The 27,262-nt window shown below is 42.1% G+C and overlaps 3 protein-coding genes across 3 annotated transcripts in view; 2 read left to right on the top strand and 1 right to left on the bottom strand.

Annotated features, from left to right (window-relative positions):
* LOC134179452 (son of sevenless homolog 1-like) overlaps window positions 1–8,461 on the bottom strand; it is an 18,795-nt gene extending 10,334 nt beyond the window's left edge. The window contains exons 1-16 of the mRNA XM_062646349.1: window positions 8,188–8,461; window positions 7,849–8,109; window positions 7,702–7,785; window positions 7,556–7,636; window positions 7,452–7,499; window positions 6,045–6,146; window positions 5,935–5,982; window positions 5,695–5,874; window positions 2,420–2,524; window positions 2,132–2,358; window positions 1,981–2,071; window positions 1,879–1,918; window positions 1,780–1,814; window positions 1,653–1,706; window positions 1,500–1,596; window positions 1,310–1,424 (exon numbers count right to left, since the gene is read on the bottom strand). Of these exons, the coding sequence (XP_062502333.1) occupies window positions 1,310–1,424; window positions 1,500–1,596; window positions 1,653–1,706; window positions 1,780–1,814; window positions 1,879–1,918; window positions 1,981–2,071; window positions 2,132–2,358; window positions 2,420–2,524; window positions 5,695–5,874; window positions 5,935–5,982; window positions 6,045–6,146; window positions 7,452–7,499; window positions 7,556–7,636; window positions 7,702–7,785; window positions 7,849–8,109; window positions 8,188–8,277 (1,658 nt within the window). The 5' untranslated portion in view covers window positions 8,278–8,461. The remainder of the gene's footprint in view (window positions 1–1,309; window positions 1,425–1,499; window positions 1,597–1,652; window positions 1,707–1,779; window positions 1,815–1,878; window positions 1,919–1,980; window positions 2,072–2,131; window positions 2,359–2,419; window positions 2,525–5,694; window positions 5,875–5,934; window positions 5,983–6,044; window positions 6,147–7,451; window positions 7,500–7,555; window positions 7,637–7,701; window positions 7,786–7,848; window positions 8,110–8,187) is intronic.
* An 8,207-nt stretch (window positions 8,462–16,668) lies between these two features.
* Window positions 16,669–17,526, top strand: LOC134180301 (uncharacterized). Its single transcript, XM_062647430.1, has 3 exons — window positions 16,669–16,826; window positions 16,968–17,097; window positions 17,178–17,526. Exons 1-3 carry the CDS (start codon window positions 16,721–16,723, stop codon window positions 17,356–17,358), a joined length of 417 nt encoding a protein of 138 aa, XP_062503414.1. The 5' UTR covers window positions 16,669–16,720; the 3' UTR covers window positions 17,359–17,526.
* Window positions 17,527–24,335: 6,809 nt separating this feature from the next.
* Window positions 24,336–25,119, top strand: LOC134180351 (uncharacterized). Its single transcript, XM_062647490.1, has 3 exons — window positions 24,336–24,466; window positions 24,536–24,665; window positions 24,746–25,119. The coding sequence occupies exons 1-3, from the start codon at window positions 24,361–24,363 to the stop codon at window positions 24,924–24,926; spliced, it is 417 nt and encodes a 138-aa protein (XP_062503474.1). The 5' UTR covers window positions 24,336–24,360; the 3' UTR covers window positions 24,927–25,119.
* The last annotated feature ends 2,143 nt before the right edge of the window (window positions 25,120–27,262 follow it).

Raw genomic sequence — 27,262 nt, 5'->3', positions numbered from 1 at the left:
GAATCATGAAACAGTAAGAGTATATGGCTCGGTTTCATTGCCAAAGGCCACCGATATAACAACACAAAACAGGTAACAGCAACTGCCTTACTGATTGCCACATTCAAAAAAGCACTCATACGCAATACAACTTGCCATTCAAACAACAGTTAATATTAAAAACATATTTATTAAAAATATCATATTTATTAAAAATATCATTTATTAAAAATATATTTATTAAAAATATTCCATATGCCATTTCAACATGACAATCTGATCTGTGCAATAAGGCTTTAATATATGCGACAACATCTGCGAAAGCAGATAGGCGGTAATTGGTACGAATAAATAGTAACTTTCCTGTGACTACCATGCACTTGAACGGCTACCACATACATAAACATCCCACAGTCCACAGCTGCAGTAGTGAGGCAAGGTTACCTTCAATAACCGCGATCAATCAGCCATACTACTTCCTTCATTCCTAACCACATCCACTAAAGAAATAAATGCCTACAACTAGGTACTCCGTTTGTGTAACATGTAACAAATCATTCAACAGAGCAATGACAGTCATCCACATTTGTATAACTACACAATACAACAACGTAAACTGCCCTACACTAATCAGTTCACAACATTAAAGAATAGATGGTATCGTCTTATGGCACGTTTCCTAAACAAATGTATCCTCATAGTCCCACATTTTTGCCAAATTTGTGGATGCAGCAACGCCCCCATATAGAACAATAAAGACCAACACAATGAATATTATTACATATGAATTACCTAACCCAATTTGCTTGAATCAATATTAAGCGGCCAGTTCACTTCCATGCAAAATCGCACTCGTGTCCCTAATGCCACACACATGAAGCAACTACAGTCAGACCTCACTATTTCGATTATATTTCTCCCACTGGTTTCTGTTGGACTAATGTGGATGTCGGATTATCAATAACAAACACACAATGACCCATTGGTTTCATGTGTATCTTCACCAGAAAGCAAGTGTCGGAGTAACGAGGTCTGACTGTACAGACTAAGACTATGGGAACACATTGCCATACTGAAGACTTTAGTTGACACTGTAGTGGTACACACCTGGTGACCCATGGTACGTATACATGAGTCATGGAAACAACTACCTAGGAAGCCCATGCTCTGATCAATTAGAATATTGATTTAGCATTATTAGCTAAACTATTATTAGTTTGCTCACCTTTCCTACCAACCCTTACGTCTCATGCACTGACCTATTCACATAATCGTTTATCTATTCATGCGGTTGGCTAACAAAATTACTGCTTTTAGAAACGAGCACCACCTTCGTATGTGTAAGACAACAAGAGCAGCCATCCAATCATTCTTCTCGACTTGAGTCTTACACAGCAACGTCATTCGTTTCTGTGCGTCTGCGACATCGATAGCAAAACGGCCGTCTGTTAGGACAATCGATTACAACAACATTTCGTCATTATTACTGCAGATAGCAATTACATGTGTGTCTCACTCACCGTCGCTGTCTTCACGGTCAAACACTTCTAATCTACAAACGCTACACCGTTCTTTCAGTCGAAATTCTGCCGCCTGCGACCGTCGAGTTAATGGTTGCTACAGACAACAAGGATTATCGATTATCTGACTAACCGATCGGTCACTCGTCTCACAGCTTTGCAGCAAAGCAACAGACCGTCTAGCAGAAAGACATGCCTCTCTGTAGTCTATAAAGAGAATACAAACGTACTCGAATCGAACGTTTGATATACAATGAAAATTGAACAATGGATTGCATACTCGTCGTTTGCCCAAATATTTATGTAGATCGCCCTCTACAGTAAGACAACGACACGTAGGTCACCACAAAAGACACTGTTTTACTACAATCAAGATTACCCATTAGGAGCTGTGAGCAGGTGGTGGCTATATCCCCACCCTAAACAACCGATACGTCATTGATCCAAATGTGCACTAGACTGTTGACATGCTCACACTTACTTCCCATTGGTCTATTGATTTTTGTAGATCGGAGAGCTTTGTTACAGACGATCGAGAAACGGGACGACGTTGGAACCGAATCGCCTCGTCTCTGTTGACAACACAGCAACACGTGCACACAAACGTATACAATAATAGCATTCTGATTCACCGTTTCTTTGACATGAATCCAAGACACGTTCTCTCGAGACACGACTCTAGCGGCAATAGCGCCGTAAACGCCTCATCCAAACTCTTCTGATCCTCTTCGTCAGGGCTAAGCCTTCGTAACAGCTTCAACGTATCAAAGTAGTAGAAACAGTGAGAGATGGGAACCAGAAGAAGTTTAGGCAAAACGTAACGAACAGCTTCCAAAAATCCTGAGCAAGGCCCCGTCTCCTACAGAATGAATGCTGTTGAGTGCAACGTAATATTGGCTATAACCTGCGAATTGATGTACTCGAAAGTGGGTAACCATCCTGTCGTCAGAAAGAATTCGGTCTAAACTTGATTGCACGTTAGAGAAGTTATCAGCATATAATTCATAAACATCAAATTCGCTATCCTGTTGACAATACAAGAAACACACAAACGAACTTGAATTAACAACAAAGCAGCTCAATTAGCAATCAAGTGTAGGTACGTGAATAACAGTAATAAAAATAATCAACATGCCAATAAAATACACAAACAAGCAAACAAGCAGAGAGGCAGAGAGAGAGAGAGAGAGAGAGAGAGAGAGAGAGAGAGAGAGAGAGAGAGAGAGAGAGAGAGAGAGAGAGAGAGAGAGAGAGAGAGAGAGACAGACAGACAAGCAGACAAACACAGAAACAGACAGAGCACAGACAAACACAGAAGCAGACAAAACACAGACACGCCAAGAGAGAGAGAGACAAACAGACACGCAAACAAATAGACAGACAGGCAAACAAATACAGAAACAGACAAAACGCAGAGACACACAAAGAAACAGAGAAGCAAACACACAAACAAACGTCGATAGAGTACCACTAGACAGCAAATATATAGTGTATGTTCAAACTAATTAGCAAACAATGGTAATAAAATAAAGTGACATTATGATGATAGTACTAAGTGCCCTGATTCTCTGAGCAGTTTTGCTGGTTAATAAATCTCTCTCTGAATAGGGAAACTGAGTTCCCAATTTGTGGCATGTCACCATAGATAAGTGACATAAGGCTTGCTTACTCACAAATGTTGCTGTACGTTATTGAATTCAGTTGAACAACAAGAAGTCAGATTACACACATAGTGTGCACTTGTATCACTTGCGTCTTAGAAGCTAACTTCAACTGAAACAGCGACTGATGAAGCATCGATTACATGGACAAATGGACAAAATGGACAAATGTCAAGCCCTCCACATCATTTGACGTCGACCTTGAGGTCAGTTGCGGAGATAGCTCCCTTGCCTCTAGAGACAGGACCTCCATGCGCTACGTGGAGGCTTAGGGCCACCGCTACAATCCACCTGGAGCTTGGCCGCAGTCATCCAGGTGCACTGACTATGGCGCAGCTCTGGGGCTGGACACCAAGGCCCACAAGTACCCATCTGCTGCATGATGTTACTTGCACAATGCCAAGCCAGCGGTCATGTCCACCCCAGTCAATGACCAGGTACTCATTGATACTGCTGAGTCGAGAGAAGCAATTGTGTGTAAGTTCTTTGCTTAAGGGAATTATGCCATAGCTTGCCATCACTGCGACTTGAACCTGCAACTCTGCAACGTCCCGGATGTTTTCATTCTCCAAATGCACTCTCTAACCAATTGAGCTACAGCACACACAGATTACATACGCCTCCCGTCACACACAGTCCAAGTCCCACAAGAGGTTGAGACATCTATAGCCCACCTCTGAGTTAGAGTTAAGTTCAGTAGAGTTCTCTAAAGTCAAACTGTCTTCTACATTTTGGTTCACACTGTAGGAAAGCGGAACCATGACAAGGTCGATAATACATACACAAGGTGAGTTATCACTCAGCCAGAGAGACAAGACACTCTACCAACTTGGTGGGTGTGCATTACTGTAGACATTGGATATAACGACTTTGGGTTTACCTACACTTCACATACGACTTGTTTTCTTTGCCTGGTGGTTAGCTAGGATCTTTTGTATTGGTTTGGCCTCAGGTTTAACAACATCGCATTTACCAACATAACGGATTTATTGACAAATAAATGAGCCCCAGAAGCCAGAATTAGTTTTGGATATAACGACTTGGTATAGAGACAGACAGGCAGATAAATAGAGACAGACAGACAAACAGACGGATAGATAGATAGACAGACAGACAGATAGGTTTTTTATTGATTTTAAACTTCAAAACACAACAAGCAAATCTTCAAAAGTATACAAATCCACCTCAGTCCACTGATCTGTTCATCAGACAGACAAATAGACAGATAGACAGACAGACAAACAGACAAATAACCTTCTCAAGACTGTCCATGCACTGTAACTGTACACAAAGTTTCCACAATAACAATCTGGGGGCACACAATGAACTTTGAATTTAGTAACACTTTGGATATACTGATATGATTACAAGACCCCAAGAGTAGTCATTATATCCAATGTCTACCGTATCCAGAAAGAGGTTTTTAAAAGATGGGCAAATTAGTACTCCCACCAGTATGTCAACTGGATATTCATGGTAGTCAACTATACTTCAGTATTATTCAGTGTGTTCAACACTTTGTTTTCATCAGCATCAATTGTGTTCTAATAAATAATCTTGACAGACAAACAGACAAACAGACAAACACCCGGATGCAGGAAAACAAACAAAGACATACCGACCATCATGTCAGTATATAAAATATGCTACAATGACACGACTACATGTACACTCGAACCTCCCTAATCCAAACCTCCACATCCAGGTACCTTTACCAGTACGCACGAGGCCTTGGGACTCCAAGGGTACAGTGGGCACCTGGAGAGAAGAAACTCCCCGTATAAACACGCACATTTCCTCAGTCTACAGTAGCAGGTAAACTATACAAGTTATGTGGATCTTTTACATCTACTAACTCCTAGTTCAATAATTGTTGTTCTGCCAGCTGTTTGGCTCTTCAGGGGTGCTGTTACTGAGGCAACGGAGCCAAACTTGGCTCCAGACACGAATCCTTTAGCTCCAGAAGGCTCCAAGCTAACAATAAAACTAAAATTTAATGTGTTCCTTTTCAGGAGTCAATGCCATTGTCAGACTGAACTCTGTGTCCGGCCAGTAGTGTACAAGAATTATGGTCTGTCTATACCAGGTTACATGGATCTGCGGAAGACCACAGCCGTATATACAAAGACAGCTCTGGGCTCCAAGTACTGGGCAGCAACAACAAAATTTGGCTCCAAAATTAACGACCACCTGCAACCCTGCTCTTCATACAAAGAGGTACAAGTTATGCCATTCAAATTTTGATTGTTGTATAATGTCACTCATATGAGTGCATAACTGTAGTACAAAGTACGTATACATTACAGAGTAGTACAAGTGAGTACTGTACACGCATACTGTATGTAGGACTCGAGCACACCAGACTTTTACAATAAAACAGTCTGGGATTCCAAGGCTACCACGCATACGTTATCTCTTTTTATCTTCCAGACATTTCTGGGATCCAGTCAGCGGCTGGTCCCATACTGTCTGGAATAGGGAGGTTCAAATGTACAGAACACAAATAACTGCTACACAAACAGGTAACCGCCTACCAAAGCCAGATCTTCAAAACAAACGCCGATGGGAGGATGATGTTTAGCCGTCTCTTCCTCCTCCTCGTCTCCCTCCTCGTTGCCTTCATCACACATCTCTTGTGCGTCCTCCAGACTGTTGAGCAGAGTTACAGTTAACTCCTGGATTTCATCAATGTTACCAAACACGAGGTCGATATCCTACAACAACAACAACAACTCGCAACTAATCTAACACTATATGTATACAAACAGTCATACTTCTCTACAGAACTCTGATCCGCCGTCCAAGAATGACTTTCTAAAGACCTACCACATGCGAATGTAATTGGCCTTGAATTTATGAACACGTAAACGGTATGTTGTGTTACATGTGTAATCATGTTAATATCTCTCAAGTACTGGGATTCTTCCAGTAGCACATCCTTTACAAGTTCTTCATACGTCATTGATGCACGATCAGCGATGTAGCTCTAGATACACAAGACTAATGAGTACTGAAAACTTACATTGCCGATATAGCTGGAAATGCATTATGCTTGCCTCCTGGTGTGTGTGCCTGCATGCATACATTCGTGCCTGGATGTGTGTGTGCGTGTGTGCGTGCGTGTGTGTGATTGTTTACACCTTGACCACCTCATAGCATCAACTTGCGTTGAAAAAAGGTGTGCGAGATCTACGAGTGCAGAGCATCAGTCAAAATTGACAATCATTAGCAAATGAGAACTTTGTAGCCACATCATGTGTAATCCAAAAAAACTGTGAGCTGTTGCTATGAGCATAATAATTAAAGAGGAAATTCTGTGTTTCCTAAAATAGTAACCCACAGGTTACTATTATTTTAAAACTAATCACAACAACCGGTTACTATTTGAACAGAGTTACTATTCGAGCACGGGTTACTATTTGTTCAACATCCGTATTCACCATTCAATTTAACACAATGCGTGCAGTAAAAGTCCTGTGCAAGTAAGAAACAAATTCTAGATGCATGCAAAACTTTCAAGTTTACTGAAAGTTTCATCGTCATCAAAAACCATAATGTCATCAATGTATCATCGTCGTGCTATTCTTCTAACTCTGTAGCTTCTGCCAGGACTATTCCTTCATTGTATTCGGCTACCGTTTGCTAAGAAATCTGGTTGTTCTTGAGGGAAGGACCATCTGGCATGGTATCTCGTTGTCTTTTGATCCATTCGCAGAAAGACTGATGCACAAAACCGAATGGCTTTTGAATAAGATCATATGAAATGGTATTCCAGGACTGTGTGACCCATCTAGGTAAGTCACAACACTTGGTGATCGTACATTGCTAGACTGGGGCCATTCAGCCAGGTATAATAAAGTGTTATATTTCTCTTTACGGGGCTTGTTCCATAACGTGTGTGTGTGTGTGTGTGTGTGTGTGTGTGTGTGTGTGTGTGTGTGTGTGTGTGTGTGTGTGTGTGTGTGTACTCCTGCGAATACCTGGCCAAGCTCCAGGAGATTGCTCAACATGGCCCATAGCTCCTGCGTAGTGCACAGGAACCCAGCCAACTGGCTAGGGGAGTAACGAACGGCAGCTCCTTATCCATTTGCCATTCTGTGTGTGTGAGGTGTGTGTGCATGTTGTGTGTGTGTGTGTGTGTGTGTGTGTGTGTGTGTGTGTGTGTGTGTGTGTGTGTGTGTGTGTGTGTATAAATGAGTTTGGTCGTGTCGACCACTCACTCCACCATGTGTGTGTGCACGCGCGTGGTGTGTGTGTACGTGTGTACTCTCTCAACAAAATCCACCCTCACCTCATCCTTAATCGGACCAGTGTCATGTTCAAACATATCCAACAGCACCTACCCACAACACTATAAAAAACCAACCCAGCACCACCACCAAAGGCACAACCCACCTTGTCTGCATTCATTGCCACTTTGATATCTTGCTTAGTGATCACATTACGTCTCGAATTCCTCACATAGTTACCAGCCAACTACACAGGAACAAGACCCATCAGGCAGTCATGCACTTCATTAACTGAAAGTTAACACCATCTACTTTCAAAATATCAGCTGACATGTACTCCAAAACTGCAGTCACATACATAGACACTTTCTCATCGACCTTATATCCCCACACCTCCTGCACACACAATCCACACTACAGACCTCATTCATCTTTTTTTTTCCATCATCGAGTGCGCACCTTCTGCAGCAGCGAGTGCAGTTTGTCGGCCGGAAATACTAACACCTGCTTTTTCTTGTGGTTCTCGAGCGCTCGTTGGGCCTCCTTCACCGCCCACTGGTCGACAGGGTGTGGAAACGTCTTCCAAACGCGCTCCTCCATGTCCGTCGTGTTGCGAGGCTGATTGGCGCAGAGACTGCCTAGAATTATGTACATCAATTCCTCCACATACATGAGAGCGTCGTCCTCGTTGCTGAGATTGGCATGCACTTGTCTCTGTACCTGCAATAGCAATTCCTATCATACAAACTCATCCTGGCAACTTGAGCTGCCGCTTCGATTCTCACACCGTTGACTTACCTTTTGCAAGGCTGGAAGAAACAGAGAACGGAACTTTGGTGCATTGGTGTCGTCCAGGAAGGGAAAGCCGCCGCCAATCGCTGCAGTCATCCTTCCGAGTGAATGGGACCTCGACCGACCCGCCTTTCTGATTCAATGACTGTCGTAATCGGCACCGAGAGAGACTTGCAGGGGTTTGTCTAATAACTAAGAGAGGTTTTTTGGAGACGTGCAGACACTCCGTTTGCGAGACACGCTTGCGCGACGACCTTATTTGGTGATGTCCGCCGGACTACGCGCGACCGTGAGACCTAAAAGGTCTGGACTTCGAGGTGCAAATACGGGATTTGTGGCAATGCACGGGCCCGGATGTGTGACATAACTAATTAATTAATTGCGGTAGAAAACATTTGTGTAAATAAAATAGTGCATATATCATAGTATGTATGTTTAGAAAAAAGTAAAGTACAAATAGAATAGACTAATCGGTAATAACTAATCACATTAATTAATTAAAAATTAAATTAATTAACAAACTTAAAGCCGTCGCGCCGCACACACAACACACACACACACACACACACACACACACACACACACACACACGCACTCACGCATGCACGCACGCACGCACACACACACACACACACACACGCACACACACACACACACACACACGCACTCACGCATGCACGCACGCACGCACACACACACACACACACACACACACACACACACACACAGGGTCTCGTCCGGTATGATGAAACGCTATAGCTACAGATCTTTGACCAAATGCTTAGCTAGAGCAAAGGGCCACGAGCATAGACTATGCACTGTATCTACCAAGTGTTTTCTGGTTGATAGAGCAAACTCAAATTACCGTACAGTAGCAAACAAAGTCCTATTTTCTGGCGTAATACATTATCAATCAATCAATTAAATGACACACAAGAATGGGATCGCCTGCAAGGGAAATGTTGCCGTTCTGCTGTTTTCTCTAGTTTACCAAGGTTTTGTTGTTGATTTACATCATCTTGTTGAAGCAGTTGGCCACGCTCTATACGTTTTAGATACCCAGAATCGGTAACTTCTATGCAATGGCGTAACTCTAACTAGTTATAAGCATGAGGCTAAAAAAGTAGGGCTTGCAGTTGAAAAAATTGAGTGCCCGCAGGCCCGTATCCAGATGGGGGTTCAGGGGGTTTTAACCCCCTCTTTCCCAATAAGCGTGGTTCAATAATTTCATATAATTTTATTAGAAAAGAGAAAATTAGTAATGCTGCAAATAACTGCTACCAGGTCAATCCCTCTTTCAAAATTTCCTGAATCCGGGCCTGCACTGCCCATTAAAAATGGTTGGGTTATCCACGACATAGCCAGCAGCTCACTACTCTATCTAGAGTAACTATACAGCCTACTGTGTCAAATCCGGGTCGTCGCTGTTTACGGAACAAGAACGAAAGCTCTAGATATCTAGCGTAAGCCAATGGTTTAGTAGTCTTGCGTGGCCAACCCCTAGCTCATGCTGCTTAATTAACTTAATTAATTAACTCAAAACAATGTACATACATGTAGGATGTTGCACAGTACATCTTACCATATTTTACGGCATATGCAGATAGTTGTGTCTGTACGCACTATCAGGTGAATTATGCATGCAAATTATCTATGCATGGAAAATTAGCTACATCAGTGTAGTAAGTTCTTCGCAGAATGTCTTAGTACAATTTGATAGTCAAAACGTAAGACATCAGGAATCCCTTTTGCTGGCTAGCTAACACGTACCAAGTAATTGACTTTGAGAGATACCGTTTTCAAAAAACAGTATTGACATTTTACCAATATAGAAATAATTAACTTAATAAATTAATTAACTAACTAAATACACACAAGAAAGTAGATGTAATGTTATCAAATTTGATTGAAGTATATATTCCAGCAACTTCCTCATGCAGCCTAGCAACTTTTCCATTCCAAATTTCACAACCATTTTTCGAAAATTGTTTATCTAGAGAAGGTGTACGTACAGTAAACATTCATCCATGGTAAGACACTGAGGTGACCTTGGTCCGGTCCATTGTAGAACGTTGACTAGTCGCTTTAAATTATCATATTTGCACTCAGAGAAAACCAGCAAAACAACCAGACATGTACGCGTAGCAAATACATGTTACAAGCGTGTATTACCCTCTCGTAACATACAGCCAAGAAGAGTGCTTTCCAAGCACCGTACCGATAGTTATTGCCTGATTTATCTAGACAAGTATTTACGCCTTATTTCAACCACCTGCTTATGCATGCATGCTACCAGTATCAATTGTTGAAATGCATAACTAGCAAATATGAAGTGTGGCGTACAAAGATGTTCACGAGCGGGGAGGGGGGAGTATACCGTGGATGTCATCATGAGTAAGCAAAAGCAGCCAGCACCTTCCCCCTTTGACTTCCGTTGTCGGGGAGAGCAAAACCTACCTCGCTTGCCAGACCGCAAACAGATTTGCAAAAGTCAGTAGCACAGAAAATTTAAATTCCTACAATGAGCGAGGAGGTTCAGCCCCCTATCCCCCGGTTCCTACGCCGGTGGGTGTATAATATTGTCAAAACGCGCCACACTTCTTTGAGGAGTTCGAGACTTTCACATGCATGATGGCCACTCTTAGTTAGAAAAACTACATCCGACGGCAAAGCGTCTACACTATAACATAGTAAGACGGTAAGTCAAACTCAATATCAACAATAACAATATGCCAATTTGCAACACAAAATTAATTACTATCTACATATTGAATTATAGATTGTGTTTTCAGAAGTTTTAGTAAGTCACAAAATGATCACTTTCGCATTGGCAAATGATGGCAAATTACATTTTAAATTGATTTCCAACAATACAAAATGTGATTTGCAAACATGAACTAGACTGTTCAAGTGAAAAAGTAAAGGTCACTCTTCTGAACGTTGGCGGTTTGTGATTCGCTGCCTGCCTATCGTCTGTGGTTATAATTACGAAGTATACGACCAAACCAATGCAAATATACTGTTCCGCGCGATTGGAAACGTGACACATTTCGAGCAGACCTCTACCACATAAATACGCAGACCGAAAGTGCTCAAGACTTGAGTACATGTACACTCGCTCAGTCACGTGACTGTTACAATTTTTCTTGTGACATATGCATACCTGAAATCACCGGCGTAGCGTGGTCCTCAAATTTGGGAGGCTAATAAATTAGGTCGCAAACCACACCCATTTTCTACTTTTCTTGCTCGCAGTTTGTAGACATCTAAGTAAATACTAGTATCAAGAAATAAACTGCTGGACTGAGTGCCGTTACGTTAGTGTGCGTACAAAGGAGTGTGTAACACTGTTACAGTCCGTGCCTCAAAGGTTTTCATGGCTCGCTGCAATCATCAAATTAGATTGCATCTCGATGAAAATAGAATCTAGAAGACCAATTCAGTGCAAACAGTGTTGACGAATTTAGTAATATAGCGAGCAATATAGGTCAATGTAGCTAGCTAGAATAACCTGTGGAGAAGGTACCGTGGAGTGCAAGCAAATTATTAGGTAGCGGAGCTCCAGGAGATTCCATTCTCTGGTTAATCGGGTTGTCGACCTTCTAACTAACTACACTTCCTTAAAAACTAATTGATGGATAGGCTTCTGCATGCCTTTTGATATAGTCTTCTTTGTTAACTCTGCCATCGCTGGATAGCGTAGTAAAACGTCTCAAATAAGTGATGGTCATGCGCACTTTACGTGTCCGACTTCTCGACACTGGTTTTATCATACTGTTTAGTATATGCGTATTGTCAAAGAGATATAGTCAATTATCGTCGTCGATCGTCAACATACTACTCTGAGGTTGAGCGGACAGTCACTGTTTAGTAACTTAAAATTATAGTTCTGCTTGAAGTGGAGTGACACGCCAATATTGTTTGGGGTCTATAACATCTCCGGCCCCCCTCCCCCTCCCCACCCCGACACTACGCCAGTGCCTGAAATTATATTAAAGATGTATGCTTCAAAATACACTCGTGCAATTTAAAGATTTCATAAATTACGAAATAGCTCGCTACTTTATATCTTTCTTCTCTCACAGACAGACTGTCGTCGACTACATATCTATACACTTTTCATGCACAATGTGACATGCATTATAGTACGCTCGTGAGAAAGTTAGTTGAGTAGCGCTCGCATGTATATATATATATATATATATATATATATATATATATATATATATATATATATATATATATATATATATATATACGAGCCAATGCGTACAATCTAACACTATATAGTCTCGTCCCCAGACAGCTCCGTAGCCTCGTCCTCAGACGGTGCGTAGACTGCAGCTACCGGAGAAGCTCATCTGCGGGACCGATGCAACACACAAAACAGAAAGGTTACACAAACCTAGAGTAGCTCGTTTAGCAGTGGCGTATGGAGATATTCACGAACGAGGGGACTGTAGACTACCGTGAATGTCGTCATAAGTAAGCAGACACTACCTCGCTTGCCAAACCGTAAACAGATTTGCAAAAGTCACTGGCACAGAAATTTCAAATTCCTACACTGAGCGAGAGGGGCTGCAGCCCCCATCCCCCGCTTCCTACGCCGGTGTTTAGAGTGAAGTAGCCAATAAGTCTTTCTTCGTTTAGTACTATCTGCAATAAATAATTTATTTAATTAATCCTAAAACGGAAGTTGCTGTTATGCCGTCCGGAACGTTTCTCGGGCCTTTGTTTTAGCTTGTAAATCCACAACCACCACTACTACTGACGCTATACGTATACTGTGATTTCCAATAGACCATCCCTTTTCAATTAATAAATTCATATATGTAGCGTTTCGTTCCAGGCATGCACCACTAAATGTGTCGCAATCGTACACCGATTCGAAACTAGCGTCACCACTCACGTCTACTTAACTTTCCAGACTGTGACTGTCTGAATTTCTAGACTCGTAAAGACAAAAATATTGGTAGCCATGCAAAACATATTGCGCGTGCTAGATAACTCGTCAACGAATTAAATTCTATGAATTCTGAATCTCCAGCAAATGGAAGAGTTTAATTATATTTTAGTAAACACACATGCCGGCTGTTGGAACAACGTTGAACTCGCACGCGTACAGCTGCATGCTACATGCAAATTCCAAAAAGTCTTTCCAACGGTTGCTTTCCAAGACAATCTCTACGCGAACTGACTGATTTTGTAACAACACGACTAGGAGCATATTTAAATTGATAAACTAAAAACGCAAACTGCTGACATCGGCATCCATGCATGATTGGAAAAATCCGAAACGGGCAATGATGCACTCTAGGGTTGAAGATGGCACCCAAAGGTCTTCTCAAACTAATCGCAGTTTGTGGTGCTTCAATTAACATACTGATTCAACACCGCGTCCATTACTTATTCTAGACAGTTTCCTAGACAATGGTTTTGTCTGTTGGCTTAATGTTTCATGCGTCTGCTAGACAGTGGCGTAGCCCTCACGAGTTAATTAATTAATTAATTAATTAGATGTAGACAAACATGCATGATTATTTGTATACCTTATGTAGTGAGACCGTTTTATTCTCAGCATTTACTTACAGATACTACTGTGTTTTTCCATTGCAAAGCGACTCAAATAGTAATCGACTAGTTTTTTGTATTCATCAGGCTATTGCATGTATAGAGTTCACCGAATTTTCTTGAGAGAAAAGAGGTGTACAGGAAGGGCAGATTTAGAGAGACTCCCGGTGGTCCCTCATGCACAACCGGGATCGAAGTGTTTCTAAGAATCCGTTGATTGATCATCTGACAAAATTAAAATTAATGACTAACTTACCTGGTTGTCTTGCAAATCAAGTTAGAGCAAACGTCGTTACCAACATTTTCCAGTTACTTACTTTATCAAAAGACTAGAGAATTCGTGGTCATTCTATGACCGTACGCCAGCATTTTTCAATTAGATGCGGTAAAACTTTGCGGCATTTTTTCTACAGGAGCGACACTCTTTGACAACAGACAAATCAGTTGTAGTTACGCTGCGTGAGGCGGACTAGCGTGTGAATTCTAAAAACAACGTTGAGACCTTTATTCATTTGAAGAAGTGAGACTTGGCGGCTTTCTTCTATTTGAGAGCGGCTTCTTTCAAAGAAATGCGGTAGGTTTGTTAATTAATTCAGTGCTCTCTTGGTCACGTGAGTCGAGTCTGCACCCGACTGTGTACCGGTCACATACCGGTCATATTGTGAGTGTTATAGAACACGATGGTTTCTCCTGTATTTTCGTTGATTCTGTCTTTGCAGCTCGAGAAGGGAACGTCCTTTCTAGAGGCCGACAATGAATTTTTATCGTATACAGAGATACTTATATACAGTCTATAGATATCTAAGCACAAGTAATTTGCTGTTGTTTCTTGATGCGTTGTGCTACAGCTGTCTTCGAATCGAATGCATGCTGGTGTTATCCAGAAGCAACTTTCGACTACGATACGTATATACCATGCAGTATCTGCACTGTGACGATAAAGGGAAGAATCAATACATGCTGTGAGCAAAAGCATCCTACTTCATATGCGTAAGTTACTGTGACCCCTTCCGTCTAACCGCCGTTCTTGTAGTGCAGACAGATAAGTGATTCACTCAGATATTATATGATCAACTGGGGTGATGGAAAGAACTCGCACAAACAAGAAAGCAATTGTTTCAAGATTTCAGCGTTTCGCATACCTGCTCTAGAGGCAAGCATGAATTGACCGTTACCTATAGCTATATAGATCAGGCACTGGTATACGGTCGTCAGTGGTATGGAGACCTTAAGCATCACAAAGTCGGCTGCTGATTGGTCAAGAACTTGACTGAAACCCAGACAATTCAATAGAGATGGCGTAACTGTCTCTGCACACTTTAGATAACTATCTAGGAATGTGTAGAAGTAGTTGTCTTTAGCCACCGTTTGTTTGTTCAAATTAAGTCCTAGTCGTTGTTGTTTCCTGTCAACTTTTCTCTTTGTTGGTCGTTGGAATAGATTTATGTTGCAATGATTACGAATGACCGTCATAGTGGTTGTTTGAATGCATGCATGTCTAAATGCATGTTAAGTGGTATATATACCTTCAACCACGCTAGAGAATGCTATCAGTAGTATGATCCGGCGACTGCAGATGCGAATGTTCAGACATTCCAATTAGCTGCCTCGACATGCAAGATTCTTAGATAGTGTATGATTACTAGTAAATAAACGCAGTCCAGTCCTTGTTCAAACGCCGCATCTCTATATAGAAGCACAAATAAATGCTGCGGCAATTATTTGAAAAATACGGCAGGGTGTTGGAACCAAATGTTAAGTTGTACGGCCTAGAGTGCGCTAGGTAGGCGTGTTTATATAAAGATTAGCGCACACTATCCACTTCTCCACCGCTTTGATTCTGTTTGAATGTAGATGAATATTGTAACCTTGGTTTACAGTAAATACGTTTACTATATACTTCTAAATTACTCTCTAAAAATTTATCTGTACAGACTGCTAACGTAACTAAAAATATCTTAGTTATTTAATCAGTTACCGCTAAACAGAAAGTACTCGGTAATGGTGGGCGACTGACGAAAGTCCATTTTTCGAAGTGGTACAGGCCATGGCCGTGCGCCCGCTGCCTTTCGACGCCTTAGAGCTTCCTTTTCTGACTTGTGATTTTGAGTATGTTTTCTGCCCTCTAGGTAGAGAGGAACTGCACCAGTACAGGTCATGCAAACTCATCTTCGAGCCAATGTGCTGGCGCGTAGTAGTGCAAAACGCGCATTTAAAATTAAACGAAACCGAACATTTGACCAATAGTTAGGCGCAAGGAATCCCGTGCATAGTTATAGTGGCGCGCAGTAAAATATGGAAGAGAAGCTACAGTTGTAACAAGAAACCTCCCGCGCATACAACTTTAATTAATTAAGGCACTAGTGCAAAGAGCAATGCTTGGAAGAGGTGTCTGCTATCGTGTCGTCACGTTGTCTACGTTGGCCTACAAGTTGTGAACATCACCCACGGAACGTTCGTGAAGTTCGTTACATTCCGTTCCGTTACGATGGTGCCAACGTAGGTGTTGAAACAGGGCTAACGTTGCTTGGTTGTCTTGCAAGTTAGAGAAAACGTCGTTACCAGTTCTTACTAACTATAGCAAAAGACTAGAGAATTTGTGGTCTTTCTATCACCGTACGCCAGCATTCTATTAGAATTTGAATCCGCCTTTGGAGCACCGCCGTGTCTAGTCACTTGACGCGGTAAAACTTCGCGGCGTTTTTTAAAGAGCGACACTCTTTGAGAAACAGGCAGTCGTTGCGCTGTGTGAGGCGGATTAGCGTGTGGATTCAGAAAGAACGTTAAGACTTTTCTTCAATTGAAGAGGTGAGACTTGGCGGCTTTCTTTATTTGAGAGCGGCTTCTTTCAAGAAATGCGGTAGGTTTTGTTAATTAATTTAGCGCCCTCTTCTTGATTACGTGATTCGAGCCTTCAAATACCGGCATCCGACATGTACCGGTCATATTGTGAGTGTTGAAGAACACGATGATTTCTCCCGTATTTTCGTTGATTCTGTCTTTGTTGCTCGTAAGTCTTGCTACCAGTAGTGCAATCGAGAAGGGAACGTCCTTTCTAAAGGCAGACAATGAAAGTACGTACTTTTATCTTATTTATATTTAAGGTGTGTGTGTGTGTGTGTGTGTGTGTGTGTGTGTGTGTGTGTGTGTGTGTGTGTGTGTGTGTGTGTGTGTGTGTGTGTGTATTTATGCGTTAAAAATTGATTGTGCTACAGCTGTCGCCGAACCGAATGCATGCTGGTGTTATCCAGAAGCAACTTTTGACTACGATACCAGTGGTTGCACTGTGACCATAAACGGAAAAATCAGTACATGCTGTGAGCACGACCATCCTACTTCATATGCGTAAGTTACTGGGGGCCTTGGGTGCAACCGTTCTTGAATAAACAGTGCAGACAGCTAATTGATGCATTTAATTCGCTCAGATATATGATCAGATGGGGTGATGGAAAGAACTCGAACAAACAAGAAGGCAAATGTTTCAAAGATTTCAGCGTTTCGCATACCTACCCTAAGGGCAAGCATGAACTGACCGTTACCTATCAGGCACTGTCGTTCGGTCGTCAGTGGTGTGGAGAACTTAAGCATCACAAAGTCAGCTGCTGATTGGTCAAGCATATGACTGAACCGAGACAATTCAATAGAGGTGGCGTAATTGTCTCTGCAGACTATAGATGCTTATTTAGCAATGCAATAGTTTTAGCCACCGTTTGTTTGTTCAAAGTCCTAGTCGTTGTTTCTTGTCTCTGGAATAGATTTATGTTGCAATGATTACGAATGATCGTCATAGTGGTTGCTTGCATGCATGCATGCCTAATAGTAAATGCATGTTAAGTGTATATACATCTACAACCATGCTAGAGAACACTATCAGTATTATGATCTGACGACTGCAGACATTCCAGTTAGCTGCTTGAGATTCCTAGCTACAAATGTGCACGGATGTTTGGGCTACAAAAGTTAGTAAGCGCGATATATATAGCTACTTGAGTAACGTTACTCGGGTGTCTTGAAAGCAAGTTAGAGCAAATGTCGTTTAATTAATTCAACATTTGGAAAGAATGCTGGTGTACATGCAGTCATATAATTGGAGTACACCGCCGTGTCTATTCACTTGACGCGGTAAAACTCTGCGACGCGGTTTAATTAAGAGCGACACTTTTTGAGAAACAGGTAGTCGTATAGCTGCGTGAGGCGAACTAGCGTGTGAATTCTTGAAAGAAAATTTAACGTTGAGACCTTCATTCATTTGAAGAGGTGAGACTAGGCGTGTCCCTTTTATTTGAGAGCGGCTTCTTTCAAAGAAATGAGGTAGGTTTGTTAATTCAGTGCCCTTCTCTTGATCACGTGAGTCTAGCCTTTATATACTGGTGTAGCGTGCTGAGATTGTCACCATCCAGAGATTGTATTTACCGTCTGCGCATGCTAAGCAACTATATCCGGTGTGCTGAGATTGTTCACACATTTAGGTATTATTATATATTGAGGTTTTTTTGTTTCTTGGATAGACCATAGCTATTATACTCACTTGTGAAATCCATGGATGATCTGAAGCAAAATACAATTGCAGTTATAGGGAAGCCAGACTTTGTCTTTACAGAGAGATGCCAAAATCTTGTAACTTATCTCCTGACACAAAGCTTTCTATTCGAGTTAGCAAAAAAAAGGAAATTAGAAACGTCAACAACCAGGCCAAGACTCACCATTGGGATGTCAAAGGTAAGAGAGATTTATTCGTACAAATGTGCATGTATACTTATTATGTCTAATTATATTTCTAACTGTATAAAGTTGTATGTAATTAATAAATAAAAAATTTCATAATAAAATTATAAATAGATAATTGTATATAGCATATACAAATTATGTAGTACATAATTATTCTTAAAAACTAAATTATTTACTTCAACCCAGTGCATTAACATTGTTGTAACATATTAAAATAGCTAATTAATATATAACTAACAATAATAACTATAGATTTCTCAATAAAACGCTAAATTTATTTTACGCATGCGCACAAGTCAGATCAATTTCAGCGCGTACGCAATTTCAGCACGCTTCTATTGCGTGCTGAGAATGTCAGTTCTATTTTGCGCAGGCGCAAACAATCTCGGCACGGTGACATTCTCAGCACGCGACACCGGCATGCGACTGGTGTACATATACCAGTCATATTGTGAGTGTTGAAGAATACGATGGTTTCTCCGGTATTTTCGTTGATGCTGCTGCTCGTACGTCTTACTACCAGCAGTGCAATCGAGAAGGAAAGGTCCTTTCTAACTAAAAGCCCGACAATGAAAATACGTACTTTTACGTCGTAAAACGGTCTAGTCTAAGTAATTGTCGTTGTTTCTTGATGCGTTGTGCACGCTACAGCTGTCTCCGAACCGAATGCGTGCTGCAGGTGTTATCCGGCAGCAACTTTCGACATCGATACCAAACGTTGGTCTGTGACGATATCTCTACATCAGTGAATGCTGTGAGAAAGCGCATCCTACTTTATATGCGTAAGTTGCTGTGCCCCTACCGTCTAGCAGCCGTTTTCTTGAATAAACATTGCAAACATAATTAACACTCAAATATGTCGTCACTCGACCAAACATGAATTGCATTAGCCTCGTGCCAGACTCTCTCGCGCCGTCGTGCCCGGTTCCCGTATAACACGACAACTTCGGCGGAGTTGTGTTATAACTAAACATTTAAACATTTAATTTAACATGCAAACATTCCTGTATACTGTTACACATTGTGCTTACGTAGCATGCAAACCAAGTACTATTCTATTTTGGTAGAGCATAATCCACTCCAACACTTTAAATTTAGTAAATAGACTAAAGCAGTAAATGACCATGTGCTAGGCGGTTGAAGAGATTCTCTTGGCTGCAGCTAGTAAAAAGTCCAAGGAAGATAATGAAGAAGAAGCACCTCAAGAAAATATTTTTTGTGCTGATGTTCCTAAGTCTACTCGGGAGGTAGGAACACAGTATGACCTGGATGACATACTGGGAAACTTTGATGACCATTCTTACTGCATACACACGTCATCACCAGTCAGGGCAGTAACAGCAGATATAATGGAAGTCAAATTTGATGTCAGTCGAAGTCAGCTTGCAATCACGGATGATAGCCAAGAAGTCTTTCCAGCTAGTCAAAAAAGTGAAGCATCAGAAGAAGTAGAGACTGCCCTAGACAGGGACTTTGATCCATCGTTCAGTGTTCATACTAGTGATTCTAATCAAAGCCTCTCTGATGTCATTGATTCTGAGCCTGACGACTCAACTCTTTCAACTGAAAGGACCAATTCTACTGATGTTTCAAAATTTATTGTTTTTAATGACTGCCTTCAAGAACTGTTTCAGTTTTGTCCAGTCTGTGGCTCACCTGTCGTTAGCCACACTCAATTCTGCACAGGTACACTTTTAACAGTGAACATCATCTGTTCCAAAGGACATGAAAGGCAATGGAGATCACAACCATCCATTGTAGGAATGCCTGCTGGCAACCTGATGGTCTCTGCAGCAATTTTGTTTTCTGGAGAAACTTACAGTAAAACTTCTCACTTTGCAGAAATTCTAAAACTACAGTTTTTGTCAGAATCAACATACTACAGAATACAGGATGAGTATGTTTTCCAAGTTACAAATGATGCCTGGAAGAAACATCAACAAGAAATTTTGAAGTCTGTAAGTGGACCACTTTCGATTATTGGGGATGGAAGATGCGATAGCCCAGGGTATTCAGCTAAATATGGAACATACACCATTATAGACCAAAACACAGACAAGATACTTGACTTTCAGTTGGTTCAGGTGGGTGAAGTTGCCAACTCTGTTGCTATGGAAAAGACAGGACTTGAAAGGTCACTTCAATATTTGTTGAATGAAGGTCTTTCCATACATCAATTAGCTACAGACAGACAGACATCCACAAATCACTAGCTTTATGCAGAAACACTATCCATCAGTTGAACATCAGTACGACACATGGCATGTCTCTAAAGGGGTTTCTAAGAAGCTCGCCAAACAGGGAAAGCAAAAAGCTTGTCAGAGCCTCCTTCCATGGATACCATCAATTTGCAATCATTTGTGGTGGTGTGCTTCCTCTTGCCATGGTAACAGAGAAATCCTGAAAGAGAAATGGATGTCTATTCTTCATCACATTTCTGATGTACACACTTGGGCTAGTGCAAACCACTTTCTAGAATGTGCCCACCAGCAACTTTCTGAGGAAGAGAGACCAGGCAAGGAGTGGTTAAAAAGGGTTCTCCTCCTCACGAAACATTGAAGTCAGTTGTCCTTGACAAAAAATTATTAAAAGATATCGGCAAACTTAATCAATTTTGTCATACTGGAAAACTTGACGTGTACCACTCCCTTTTGCTAAAGTACTGTTCCAGAAGGCTGCACTTTGGCTACAAAGGAATGATTGCTCGAACCCAACCGGCAGCTCTGGATCACAACAATAATGTCGACAGAAACCAAGCTACAACAGCCCATGAACAAAAGAGGTACAAAGTTGTCTTTCCTAAAGCCAAAAAGCAATGGATTGCAAAACCCATAATGGAGCCAAAGTCCTATGGATACCTTAATGATATGCTAGCTGCAGTTCTTGAAAGAAGGAGCACCACCCACAAGTCACTGAAGACTAAAGCCTGGTTCACAATATGACGCCGACGTTGAGTTGAGCGTCAAACTTCAAAGAAACCGCCTCGACGTCGGCGGCATCCTTTGATGTTGACGCCGACGTCGACGTCGGCGTCAATATTGTGAACCAGGCTTAGGAAAGCTTATCCACCACAAGCCTCTATACGCCCTAATATTGCAACATGCCCTAGACCACCAAAGGAAATGGTTATAGAAAACTACAAAAGCAGATTCTGATACTAGCTAGCTAAAAACTTTACACTGGCCACTGTGGCTCATCACAACTTTCTTGAAATCCAATATATTCCCCAGTTTCTTCAGGAAAGTGCCCTCTGATAGAAGTCAACACATGATGGTATCACTCTTCTCACTCCCCTGCCCAGTATGTAAACTGCCGGTAAGATGTCAACCTCAGCAACCTGGAATGTCAAGTATTTACACTACACAAACGACTTCGATCAGTACGCTCTACCACAGTACTAACCTGCACGTTAGTGGCTCCGTGATAGAATCCTGTCTCACGTCAACCATTGCCACCACCGCTGTGCGCAGCACCCCTCCATTTAGGCACACAGAAGCAAAATCTTCGTGCTGAGTGATGCAACGTAAACCATGCAACATCCAGTCTAGTTCGTCCATTTCTCGGCAACAAAGGCATTCTTTACCGGTAGGCATGATACCACACGTTCCACAGCCACACCACTCCGTGTTGCCCACTCTCTCTCCATCTTCAGTTGATCCTCTTCCGTCATCGCGTCTAGATTTTCCGTACTATCTGCATCTTCCGTACTCGAAGAATCATCAACTACTCTACGCTCAGGCTCAAAACGGTAAGGTTCAATGTCAGTCATGTCCGAGTCTACATCTGGCAGCTCCCACGTATGTTAGCGTTATACGCGTACATAGACTCGTACCCAGTCCTCCTCCTCGCGCGCGCTCCACGTGTTTGGCACGTGCTTTTTGTTCCACTCGCCAGGAGGACTGGTAACATATTATGTCATGTGACCATTTATTTCATTAGTTTAATTAGAAACCGATCCTGTAAATTGTTGCCACCTGCACTGATAATATGGTGTCGAGTAATTAGTCTCACGAGAGTACTACGCTAAACGTCGCCAGCCAAAACAAAAAACAAAGCTTTACGCTCTTTCTAGGGACTGTTCAGAAACTAGAGTTACAAAGGAGATCGCTTTCGTTGCAACGAGCAAAATCCTCGCTTCATGAACATTGTAGCTTCACTATCTATCGGTAGCAAATGCACCTTGTACGCGCTCCTGTCGTCTATTGGCTACCATTCGCTTCGAACTGAGCAGCTAGAGACATCTCTGTCAATTCCGGTTGGAGAAGACGTCGTTGTCATGATGTCCACAGCAGAGGCACTGATGAGTTTGCACCTTGCGTGACGACAACTATTGCTAATAACCGTCTAATAGTCAAGGTAATTGCGACTCAATAGGATCCTACGCGTGCCCTTGTAACAACATTTTTTCGTCTTGCGTTGCAGTTTTGACCAATCAATGCATCGAAAACCTACCACGTAAAGAACTAGTTCTTCACGTGACATAATATATGTTACCAGTCCTCCTGGCGAGTGGAACAAAAAGCACGTGCCAAAACACGTGGAGCGCGCGCGAGGAGGAGGACTGGGTACGAGTCTAACGCGTACACTGTACGCATCATGAACTCATGACGTCATAATTTAGAATGGCGGCGCCCTACACAGTTACGCCCCCCACTTTATAGGCTTCTACTGGCAATCAGAGAAGGGTGAGCACTGTAAATCATTGATAGATGGGTCGCTCACACTGATACCTTTCATCTGAACCTTACATACAAAATCGTGGGAGTTTTCCTTTAACTTATTAGTTACAATATGTTGCCTTCGTACAATAGATCATAAAACAGCCACAATGGCTCGCTCATGCTCATTCCCAACACCTTGACAATTAAAATCAAGTATGTGCAATAACGGAAAGATTTGTACACACAGATGTTAGCTATTGCAACAATGTTTGCACTAGCTGCCATTTGACGTGCATGGAATGAGAGCGTGAATCGATACTTTCCATTCCAAGAAGACTTTCGACCAGTCGCTTTGCAAGACAATCCTAAGGCTTTACATATAACAACAGCTTGTTTTGGGAAATTATATCGGCTACAGAGAGAACACAATAAACGGCACAATGACCATTACTAACAGCAGACTTTAACGGCGTAACTGGAAACAACTACACACCCGCGGGGTGCGTTTAGACACCACGATAGATTTCAGGTGTAACACTGATGTAGGCGCATGTCATAATTAATTAATGTATCGTGTATGTTTCAACTCTGCAACACCATCTGGTCTTTAATTTAGACGGCTTCGTACACACGTGAGCTTAGAGTGGTAAACGCATCTGCTACACACTCGCGTCAAGCTCCTAGACGAACACGCCGATTATTATTATGTCTGGTACGTCTGCGTTTGCTCTCAGTAATGGACTACTTCTACCTCGATTTGTATTCATCGTTTGGTGTAATTTTTGACAAAGCGACTCCACCGTAATAATTACTTAAGCTTACTAATTAACAAACTATTAGAATCGACTCGTCACCATAGTTCCTATAGCTTGAAAGAGCTCTCAGCATTTATTTTATGAAGTGAACCCCGTGGAGTCTACGTACTGTAAATGCTGCGGTTTTCAAGGGGCAATGGTATCTTGTATGCCTCTCGATGCATGAAAACAGCACCCTTGCGTGTATCTATTCTTTGTGTGGTGTCCTACTGTTTATGAAAACGCTGCAACATTCATGCATGTGAGTTGTTGAGACTGTGCTACGGGCTTCATTTAATTGCGGCTTTTTCAAAGAAATGAGGCTAGATTTATTCATAGCCCTCCTCTTGATCACCTGAGTTCGGTCTTCAAATACCGGTACCGCAGCTAGTACCAGTCATGCTGTGAGTGTTGAAGAACACGCGATGGTTTCTCCTGTGTTTTCGTTGATTCTGTCTTTGTTGCTCGTTAGTCTTGCTACCTGCAGTCCAATCGAGAAAGAAACGTTCTCTCTGAAGATTGGCAACGAAAGTACGTACCTTTTTTTTATCGAGATTCAGTCGAATACAAGTGATCGTTTCTTGATGCGTTGTGCTACAGCTGTCTCCGAACCGAATGCATGCTGGTGTTATCCAGAAGCGACCTTCGACTACGATACCAGCGGTTGCACTGTGACCATAAACGGAAAAGTCAGTACATGTTGTAAACAAGAGAATCCTACTTCATATGCGTAAGTTACTGGGGGCCTTGGGTGCAACCGTTCTTGAATAAACAGTGCAGACAGCTAATTAATGCATTTAATTCGCTCAGATATATGATCAGATGGGGTGATGGAAAGAACTCGAACAAACAAGAAGGCGAATGTTTCAAAGATTTCAGCGTTTCGCATACCTACCCTAAGGGCAAGTATGAACTGACCGTTACCTATCAAGCACTGGCATACGGTCGTCAGTGGTGTGGAGAACTTAAGCATCACAAAGTCAGCTGCTGATTGGTCAAGCACATGACTGAACCGAGACAATTCAATAGAGGTGGCGTAATTGTCTCTGCAGACTATAGATGATTATTTAGCAATGAGTAGAAGTAGTTTTCTCTAGCCACCGTTTGTTTGTTCAAAGTCCTAGTCGTTGTTTCTTCGTCTACCTTCTCTTATTTGTTGGCTGCTAGCAATACATTTATGTTGCAATGATTTCCATGAGTGACCATCACATCGATTGCATGCATGCATGTGCTCAGCGATCTCCCACTGCGCTAGAGTATACTGTCTCTTCTACATAAGGTTAGACTTCGCTATCTCCGCTGTCTTGTCTTTTTGGGCCTTCGAGATGATCTTGGTATGAGTAGAAACCTTGCGTAGCCAACCTATCCCCTTATTTTTACTTCCAGCGGGAAAGGGTCTGGTGCAGTTCAATACAAATGTTGGTTCTATTACATGCCTTCCATGTCCTGCATTCCATGGAACATAAACAGTTAACGAAAACATATTTATTAAGTTAGGCTACCTACACGTGAGATCGATGTGGCCACTAGCGTCACTATAGCTACAACTGGCGACTTGTGTTCGTTGCACCTCCGTATGTGGTAAGCGAATGCGCATTTAATGCGGTTTGACAGTCAATGCGCACTAGGTGAATGAGTGAGTGAGTGAGTGAGTGAGTGATTTATACCCAGGCAAATAATACTGGTCAGTCAAAGACTGGTCTATCACAGCACACTGCAGCATGAAACAGACACAACGCTTAATACACATGACAAACAGCAGCAACAGCAAACGTATAAGATTAGTAAGTTACGGTACTGTACTAAGGATTAATTAACACGATTACCCTAAGCACATTACAGTCAGGGCGTAGCGTGGCATGGACTATTCATCATTTGTAGGCGTAGTCATAAAATTGTGGACTGTAATACGTGTGAAGACGAGAGCTGTATATACGTAGTATATACACCACCCTTTTTCCAGTCTGAGTATGCCACTGATTCTACCGTATATATCTTCTCTCCTTCCACTCTCCCCTAGCCCTCCCATAACGTGCAGAAAGCAGTCTGGAATACCGAGGCTACATGATCCAGAGCCATGACATGATCACTAGCCTCGTACCCAGGCCCTCTTGCGCGCCCTCTTCTCCGGGCGCGCAAGAGGGCCTGGGTAGGAGGCTACATGATCACCAGTATCGGTATTTGGCACCATGGACTCCGTAGCGTGCGTTAGTGACAAGCTAGCGCGTTACGCTCAAGTTGCTGCGAGTTGAGAGACAAGCCAATTCCGAGACAAGACGGATGCCTGCTGACGCGACACCATGAATAATCCACCATTCATGTAAAAAAAGGTTAGTAAAGTAACATAGATCACTCTCCTATGTAATTAATCTAATTGAACATGCGCAATTACAGTACACTGCAAGTATGTACAGTACACTTCAGATTTACTGTCACGTAACTCACTTAATTAATAGAATTGCAACTAGAACAAACAAACCGTCTACCTGGCCGTTTCAAGTGAACACATTCATAGTGGAACCAGTCTTTACACTGATCACACTGGACCATAGGACGTCCAAATGTTTCTGGCATTCTGCATGAACAAAATATACAGAAAATGCAACAACAGAACTAGAACATCTTCTGATGACTTGTTTTGAGGGGAAATTTCGTGGGAAACTTGTTATAGTTCCTTGCTGAATGCATTTCTTCACGTGTTTTCTCATTTCTGATTGTATGTAATTAACATACTGGGGCTCTATAACTTGGGCAAGATCGAATGTAAATGCTACTGAAAATAAACCACAATCGCTTCCTCTCTTCTGCTGTTGAACTCTTGCTACAGAGACTGTCATTTGTGGCTCATCCGTTTTATAAATGCATGCAATTTGCTGCTTCAAATCGTTGGATAGATCATTGCCGTATCGAAGGCTGTCATACAAGGTTACATCTCCTGTCTCGTTGCTTGATGTTGTTACCCAATGGTTGCAGCTCCCAATATGGTGGATCTGGATCGAGTTTGTCCTTGAGACAGAGAATTTGCATCCTTGAGACAATAGGGTGTTTTGAAGCCCTCTCTGTTGGGGAAACTCTTGCCTAAGAAGCTGCTGGGCGTGGTTTACTATTACGTCATCCAGCCACAGTAAACGACTATCCAAACTGCTTAGATCCATTGTTGCTTGTTGTTGGACTACCTGTTGAACTGGTTGTTGTTGTGCTTGTTGTTTTGTCTGTTGTTGTTGTTGTTGTTGTTGTTGTTGTATTGGTTGGTATTGTTGTTGTTGTGACTGTTGGTGTGGCTGTTGGTGTTGTTTTGGCTGCAACACAAATGTTTAGTTACCACTC

This window comes from Corticium candelabrum, chromosome 5 (genome assembly GCF_963422355.1).
Source record: "Corticium candelabrum chromosome 5, ooCorCand1.1, whole genome shotgun sequence".
Taxonomy (NCBI): domain Eukaryota; kingdom Metazoa; phylum Porifera; class Homoscleromorpha; order Homosclerophorida; family Plakinidae; genus Corticium; species Corticium candelabrum.
The sequence above is the reverse complement of the archived record's forward strand: the minus strand, read 5'-3'. Positions and strand labels throughout refer to the sequence as shown.